The 8,439-nt window shown below is 54.4% G+C and overlaps 1 protein-coding gene across 2 annotated transcripts in view; it reads right to left on the bottom strand.

The window, feature by feature from the left end:
* SLC8A2 (solute carrier family 8 member A2) overlaps positions 1 to 8,439 on the bottom strand; it is a 29,716-nt gene that overhangs the window by 2,991 nt on the left and 18,286 nt on the right. Inside the window, exons 5-9 of one of the 2 annotated variants that reach the window (XM_045441893.1) lie at positions 6,626 to 6,729; positions 6,447 to 6,464; positions 5,071 to 5,195; positions 4,698 to 4,797; positions 427 to 705 (exon numbers count right to left, since the gene is read on the bottom strand). In XM_045441893.1, the coding sequence (XP_045297849.1) occupies positions 427 to 705; positions 4,698 to 4,797; positions 5,071 to 5,195; positions 6,447 to 6,464; positions 6,626 to 6,729 (626 nt within the window). The remainder of the gene's footprint in view (positions 1 to 426; positions 706 to 4,697; positions 4,798 to 5,070; positions 5,196 to 6,446; positions 6,465 to 6,625; positions 6,730 to 8,439) is intronic. The other variant, XM_045441894.1, reaches the window with a different exon arrangement.

Raw genomic sequence — 8,439 nt, 5'->3', positions numbered from 1 at the left:
CAGGGCAGGCATGGAGCCTGCTTGGGATTCTCTCTCTTCCTCTCTCTCTCTCTCTCTGCCCCTCCCCCGCTGTTCTCTCTCTCTCTCTCTCTCTCCAAAAATAAACATGAAAAAAAAAAAGTTGCTTTCTTCAGGCCCCGCCCCCTGCTTTCTATGGAACCCACTGCCTGGGTTCTACATTTCCCAATACCTTAGTTCCACGGGATATTCCAACGGTTGCTTTGGGGGAGGATTCCGTTTACCTATTGAATCTACAGGACCTCCCTGCCTGGTTTCTCTCATGCTCCCTCATTGCGTTTCTGTGGGACCCACCATCCGGGTTCTGTGGGATTCCACCACCTTATTTCTGCACAACCTTCCTCTCGGGCTCTACTGCTGGGCTTCTCTGAGACTCTTCCCGGACAAGCGGTTTCCCAGGGGGGTTACCAGGGATGGAGGTGCCCAGGGCCACGAAGACTACGGCGTTGACAGAGTCCTTGAGGCCGACGGTGCAGCCAAAGTGCGAGGCAAGGTCCCCGATGAGGGCGGTGAGCAGGCCGATGACCAGGATGCAGACGCCGAAGCAGGCCCAGCCGTGGCAGTACTCCGTGGGGGGCACGCAGGCAAAGAGCACCTTCCAGAACACCGTCAGGAAGTGCATGACGTAGTCAAAGCAGGAAGGCAGCCGTTCCTCCCGGGACCCGTCCTCCTCCTCCTCCTCGTCCCCTGTGGGCACACGACCCAGCTGGGGCACACACCCAGGCCACCTTCTTCCTGGCCTACAGAGGCCCCCCCCCCCCCGTTTTGTTCAGTAAAATTCTGCTCTATAAAATGCCTTGCCTTCCCAGAATTCCTTGCGGCCAGGAGCCCAGATACCAATATTCGCTTTTTCAGAATCCCTCGGTGCCGGAGGCCACGTGCTCGGCTAAAAACATCTGGCTTGCCAGGATCCCTTGCCGCTAGGGGTGGCCACATCCCTAGCCAAAAAAACTCAGTCCTTTTCCCAGACGCCTTGATAGCTACCATTTACAGAAAGCCATTTCTACAGCTGGAAATATTGACTTCCTCCGACTCATTGTAGCTAACAGTAGCCACATACTCAGCTAAAGGTGCTTGCTTTCCCAGAACCCCTGGCAACAGCAGCCATGTGACCCAGCCCGGCCAGGAGACCTAAGCAGAGGGCTTCTGGAAAGCTCTGGCTTTCCTGACACGGGCACCGTGTCACAGAGGTGTTTTCTGACCGCTGTAAAGGATGCCTCACTGGCCCTTCGCGGTGCTTGTATCACCTGCTGTGACTGAATTTGACCTGTCCTTGACCTGCCACTTGGGACGTGTGTCAGGGGAAGGCCCACATGGAATGTTTCGTCTACCTTGCCCTAAACTGAGAAGCACAAAGCAATGAATGAGAAGCAGGAAACGAATTGAATGGGCGCTACGCCTGGAAGGACGCTGATAAGGAAGAGGGTAGTCCTCGATCAGTCACGCGGAGCAAGTCAGGGAGCAAAAGCCAGGGAGACACGAGGACAGGACGAGGGGAGGGCCACCCAAGCTCCTCTGAATTGTCAGCCAGCAGAGGACACACTGGCGGATTGGGGAATTCGGGTCATCTATCCCCCTCCCGCTTTTCCAGCTCACTTAGTCTCGTCTTGTTTGTTTGTTTGTTTGTTTTTTTAAAGTTTGCAAATGCTTAACTTTTCCCCAGGAAAAGTGGAATTGGACGCTCCAAAGCAGCAGGCACGCTGCCCCTTCTTGCTACCCTACTTCCTCTTTCTCCCCGCCTGGAATGCGAGCTTGACGCCTGGGGATGCGGCAGCGACTTTGCCACCATGTGGGCAAAGGTTGAGAGTGGGAAAGAGAAATAAAGAGGGAGCCTGGGCATTTAATGATGTTACTGAGCGGCTAACTCTTTATTGCCTCCTACGGATTCCTTTGTTCTGTGACAAAAGTAACCTCTAGGGTGCTTCAGCTGCTTGTGGTTGCGTTTTCTGTTGTTCATCACTGAATGCGTTCCTCACTGGCCACGGTGAGACGTGGCCGAAGTCAGAGTGGGGAGAACGCACTCTTGGCAGGGAAGGGCTGCTATCACTGCCTCTCCCGGGGGCTTTTCCCTGCCCTGCTTCAAATCCTGCCTTGGTTTCCCACTGCCCTTAGACCGAGGCCCACATTCCTGTGCTTGGCATTCAAAGCTCCGGTCTCTGCAGACTCCTCCAGCCTTTCCCATCAGGGGAGGCTCTTCCCCAGCCTTTCCCATAGAGGGAGCCTCATGGTTATGCCTGTGGCTCTGGAGCCACGTCTCTGGTTCCAAACTCTGGATCTGCTGCGTGATCCTGAATCCGTGTCCTAACCTCTCTGAGCCTCCGCATGCCTATCTGAGAAATGGGAGTAAAAACTGGACCTGCCTCAAGAGAGGGTTGTAGCGACTGCATGAGGCGGGCCACGTAAAGTACTCTCTGCGCAGCCCGGCGCATCTCCAGCCTGACGGCTGTTATTGAAAGGCCCCTTCTACTGCCTGGGGAGATTCACGCGTCATCCAAGGGGGTGAGAACCGCCCCTCTCCGTCAGCGCCTCAAGCAGTTTCATGCTCGAGGCAAGGAGGCAGGGGCACGTGTTGAACAAAGTGCTCAGAATGACCAAGGACCGAGCTGGAAACTTGGGGAGCATTAGCTGACTCAGGCCAGACAGGAAATGGACTTCAAAGGCTGCCTGGCGCTCCATGGTCCCCATCATGACGTCATCATCAGGATTCTTCCCACTGGTAGGGTTTTACCCTCCCCCACTCCACTACTTCCTCTGATCTAATGGGTTGCTTCCTACCGACCCACCAGCTGAGTCACCTCCACGACCGCTGTCTCGCACCCTGCAGCCTCAGTTTTGTGCTACCCTCTCTTCTCCGCTGAGCCCAGAGCGAGTGCTGTCTCCCCACGGTCCCTCCCATCCCTCGTCACCTCCTCCTGGCCCACCTCCTGCCAGCTGGACAGCCTCAACTCCCCCCCCCCCCCCCGCCCCATCCCAGCTTCTCCTTCCTTCCACAAGCTCCCTCCGGCGCCTGGAGCATCCCCCATTCAAAATGCTCCGTGGTCCCCCCGCCCTTGCACCGAAATGACACCCCAGCTCCCTGCGGTGGCCTACGAGGACCTGCGCGGTCTGGGCTCTGCCCACCTCCAGCTCCTGAGGCTGTTTCTTCACGCCCGAACCTAGTCACCTTCCCCAAACGCGCCACGACCTAGGGTACTTGCAAACTCTGTACTTGGTTTCCCCCTCTGCCCGCAACACCTCCCCGTCTTCTTCCTCCTCCTGGCTAACGCTTATTCCAATGTGAAGATGCAGCTCAGGAGCCTCCTCCTCCAGGGAGCCCTCCCGGACCTTCAGGCTGGGTCAACCTCCTGTCTGGGTTCCCGCAGCAACCTGAGGTCCCCTGGCCCAGCCCTGCCTGCTCTGGGTTGTCACTGTCTTGTGGCACGTGTGTCTCCCCCCACTGGACTATGAGCACTGTGAGAATAGGCTTCATGCCGTCATAATCATCTCTTTGTCCCCAGCAATGTCGTGCACAGGGCTGAGTCCAGAGGATCCCCCAGAAACAGATATTGGAGGGTGCCTGGGTGGCTCAGGCAGTTGAGCCTCTGACTTTGGCTCAGGTCATGATCTCACAGTTCATGGGTTTGAGCCCTGCGTCCGGCTCTGTGCTGACAGCTTGGAGCCTGGAGCCGGCTTCGGATTCTGGGTCTCCCTCTCTCTCTCTGCCCCTTCCCTGCTCCCTCCCTCTCTCAAAAATAAAGATGAAAATAATAATAATAGTAATAAAGAAATAGATATTGAAAGAATGTGGCTTCAGAGAGAGACATCACTTCGCTTCCTGGCATATTTCCATTCCCAAAGTCTGGTTTGTTTCGATCTCCCTGTTCAACCACGATTCCTAGTGTATTTTCAGTTCCTACAGTTAGGCCTCCCTGAAGGAGGCCTGATGTTGTATAAGGGACAGAAGCCTTGAGCTCCAGCTCATTCCCTGTGGGACTTCAGGCCAGTCCCTCGTCTGCTGCTGGGCCTCAGTTTCCCCAATCTGTATCACAAAGGGCCAATGTTGGTCTCCCAAGACTGAACCTGTGAATCCAAGTGCCACGGTGTCTCTGGCCACAGGGGGGCAGTGTGGGCCCATCTGAGACCCAAGGAGGGCGAAACCCGCACAGGTGGGAGAGAGCTGGGATGCACCCGCGACCCTGACTGTCTCCGTGGCAAGAGAGGCGCCCAGACTGTCTGAGGGGGCCATGACATTTAACCTGTTCCCACCCTCCAGCCATCTGACGCCAGGAGAAAGCCCAGCTGGGACCTCTCCTCCCCTCAGCTCTCTGCCTCCACCCCTGCGGCTGCCTTTCTCTCTGTGTATCCCTCTCTCGCTCTTTCTCTGTCTCTCTCTGGCCCTCTGCAGTTTACTGACTTCATTCTCTACACCTCTCATGTTCTCTCCATGTCTCTGTCTCTCTCCGTGATTCTCTGCACCTCTCTCCTTGTGTGTGTCCATCTCTCCTGTTTGTATCTGTTCCCTATCTTTCCCTGTTTCTTTCTTTTTCTTTGTGTCCTTGTTCTCTTTCTCTTCTCTATCGTTCTCTGTCCTCTTCTTCTTGCCCCTCTTTCTCTCTTTCTATTCATTTCTCTCTTTTCCTCCCCAGCACTCTGTCTCCCCATCCCTCCCTCTCTCTCCTCTCTCCTCCCTCCCCACTTACCTGCGCTCACTGTAACTGCCTCTAAAAACTGTTCCCTCCATGAATGGGTCCCAATCACCAAGGCCAAGTTGGTTTTCTTGATGAGTTTATCCACCGTGTTCTGAGGATGAAAGGGAGGGGAAGAGACCATTGCCTGTGACCACCTCAGCGCATCCCTGAGGCTCCCTGAGGAACACTGGGGTTGGGGCTCACAGCCCATGCTCAGGGGTCCTCAACCTCCCCACACCCCAGTTCACGGGCAAGAAGGGAAAAGGTGGTGTTGCTGTCCATGGTGCTGGCGGAGGGATGGGCTCGGACCCTAGATCACCCTCCTAGTTGATTCTTACCAGACTTTCCCCAAGACTCCAGGAAGCTGGGGTCCCCAGAAAGTCACCTTAAAATCATATGACTCCTCGATGATGACCTCCAGTCGGCGGTTTTCCCCAAGAACTGGTTTGCCCATCTCTGCTATCCTCCGAGCCTCCTCCTCCTCGGCTGTCAGCTTCCTGTCCCCATCCCCTGCAGCATGAAGGATGGGAGTTAGGCTCACTGGGCCTGTGATGCCCTCACTATCTGTTCCCACTGAGAAAGAAAACTCTGTCAGCTGTCCCTTAGGAAGCCTCCGTGGTGGCACGCCCCCAGCCTGCCCCAGTGTCCCCATATGACCACCATCTTCCTCAACCTAAGACCCATCTGGTCCGTGAAGTTCAGCTGGTAGGCTCTGGGCTTCAAATGGAGGGAGCTGTGTGACCCCGGGCAATGCCTTAGCCTCTCTGTGCCTCCGTGCTCATATCTGTGAAACAGGTACAACAACAGTAGCCACCTATGGGTGGTTGTGAGGGTTTAAAGGAGTTACTTCATGTGTGGTGCTTAGGGCTTAGTGCCCGGCACACATAAATAGTCTAAAATGTTATTTCCTTTGTTAAAATCGCCAACACCGTCATCATCATCACCACCCTCGTGGGAGGAGGCCTTGTCTCTATATCTAAGCTCTGAAAAACATCCTCGAGTGTGTTTGAGGCGGTGAGGAAAGAGGGGATAGCCAATGTTGGTACAGATCTTGGACCCAGGCCCACCTATAGCTGGCCCTCAGCTCACCTGTCTCCCCAAAGCATGTTGGTCCTTTGCTCCAAGCCCAGCACTAACTTAACCCTAACTCTTAGAGGAATGCCACCCCAACCAGGAACACTCTCAGAAAACTCTGCCAGCAACGACTTTTATTGTGGTTAAGCTTGTGGGATTTGGGGGCCTGTTTGTTACAGCAGCTCCTATCACTTACCCTGACTAATGCAATCTTTAGTCTGACCCTAATCCTAACTCCAAATCCAGATTCTGATCTCAACTCCCAAACTACTCTGTCCCTTATGTTCAAGCAGTTGCCCCCATCCTCACCCCAATCTCTGACCCTGGCCTCAATTCTAACCATAACCGCCCCCCCAAACTCACCTCAAACCCCAGCTTAGGCTTTGATCTAAATCTGACCCCAATTCTAATCTGACCCCACCACAAACCCAGATGGGATCCTGACCTACCATTCCCCCAACGTGCACTACAAACAAAACATGATCTTGGCCTCCGAACCCCCAGCTGTAGCCCCAAACTCAATGGACACCACCAACTCTGGGATCAACTCCAACCCTCACCCAGCTCCGAGTCTGCCTTTATCTCCCCTCCAACCTGCCTCAAACGTGACCTCAAAGGGTAGCTTGAGGCCATGACCCTCCTCCCGAGACCCCCCTGCAGTCAAAGCCCGGCGGTGACTCCACTCACCTTGATTGAGCAGCAGAGCTGGGGAGAGACAAAGACAGAGAGAAGGTGAGATTGCTTCCCTGGGAAGCTCAGATCTACGAGCCTGAAGGAGCAGCCATTAATGGAGCCTCTGAGGGTCCCCCCCCACACACACACCCTGGACCCCTTACCTCTCCCACAGCATACCTGTCACCCCTCACCTGAAATCCCTCGCTTCAGCCACTGTGGCTGGCCCAGCTCGATGAAGAAATTATCCTTTTTCTCATATTCCTCGTCATCAACTATCTTTACCTGAAGAGTTTTCCTGAGCGGGGAGGAAAAGCACCCAGCATGAGGCCCCAGCCCGAATCGCCAGGTAACTCGCCACTTGCCCAATTTCTGGAGCGCCCCTCCATCCCAGGCCCTGCAATTTCCCCCAGGCTCATTCCCTCAGTTCCTCTGGATCTCTGTTCAAACCTCTTTCTTAATGAAGCTCACTTCCCCCACCTTCTTTAATATTGAAATCCATCCCTGTCCCGACCTCAGCACGCCTGGCCCCCTTCCCCTGCTCTACGTGCTTTGTTCCATATCACCTTCTAACAAACCATCTAATATGTTTATTTTGTTTACGGTTTGCCATTTGTCTCTTCACATTAAAATGTAAGTTCTACAAAAAAAAAAAAAAAAAAAAAAAAGTAAGTTCTGGGCGCCTGGGTGCCTCAGTCGGTTAAGCGTCAGACTGACTTCAGCTCAGGTCATGATCTCGTGGTCCGTGAGTTCAAGCCCTACATCAGGCTCTGTGCTGACAGCTCAGACCCTGGATTCTGCTTCAGATTCTGTGTCTCCCTCTCTCTCTGCCCTTCTCCTGCTCACGCTTTGTCTCTCTCTCTCTCTCAAAAATAAACATTTTCAAAATGTAAAAAAAAAAAAAAAAGTAAGTTCCACCAGGGCAGCGATCTTTATTCATTTATGTACTTTGCTGCACCCCCCCCCCCCAATGCCTAGAGCAGTGTCTGTTCCACAAACATTTGTGAACTCTAATCCTTCAGTTCAGGAGGCCCTCTGCCTCCTGCCCTCTGTCCTGACCACATTCTGAGGATTAACTGAGCGCTGACTGATTTTCTCAGCATCCGCGCTGCTATGGTAACCAGGGGGTGCCGGCGGCGGGGGGTGGGGGGGAGAGCCAGGAGTTGTCCGTGCCCTCCAGGCACACAGCCCACCCCCCTCACTCACAAAGACCCACAATCCCAGAAAACCCACAGCCCTGCCGTTAGCAGCCCTTTCAGCTGTAGGAACCTTGAGGCCCGGCCCCAGAACCCAGAAACACAAACAGCCCGCCCACACAGTCACCCAGCAGAAGCCAATCAACACCGCCCACACCCACACACCATCACACCCCGCAGCCATTCCCTATGCAGTGGCAAAATCACACAGACCAGATGCCTGTTAGCACAACACCCCCACCGCAGCCTCGGCGACTTCGCCAACCTGCAGAGCCCCACTGTGGTTCCATGTAGACTCTTCCTTTCTTACATCTCGCCCATTATGGCTCGCGGGTGTCTGTTTATTTTTATCCCCTTCAGTCTCTCTCTCTCTCTCTCTCTCTCTCTCTGTCTCCATCTCTGACCCTGTCCGTCTCAGTCTCTTCCCAGCTCTCTGCCTTCCTTTATCTGTGTTCCCCTCTCCCTGTCTCAGCGTCTGCAGAATGGAACCGCCAAAGTCACCACAATTCAAGCAAAACGCTCTCGATCAGACAGTCACTCAATGGACCCATCTCAACACACAAACGCACAGGATACAGCGACACCCATGTAGAGACAGATGCACACAAGATGGCCATGTGGGGACATATGCCCACTTCCACCCTCACCCCCTTCTGGTCTCAGGATATTTTAATTTTCTGTGGGCAGAAAGAAATGGCCACCCCCAGCCTCAGAAGTGGACTGGGAGCTGTCCAAGGTTCTGGAACACCGTGGCGGGAAGCAGGGTCTCCTGAGACATTCTACTCACACACCCTGACATGTGCAGACAGCTG

This window comes from Leopardus geoffroyi, chromosome E2, assembly GCF_018350155.1.
Source record: "Leopardus geoffroyi isolate Oge1 chromosome E2, O.geoffroyi_Oge1_pat1.0, whole genome shotgun sequence".
Classification (NCBI taxonomy): domain Eukaryota; kingdom Metazoa; phylum Chordata; class Mammalia; order Carnivora; family Felidae; genus Leopardus; species Leopardus geoffroyi.
This window is presented reverse-complemented; position numbering and strand designations above follow the sequence as displayed.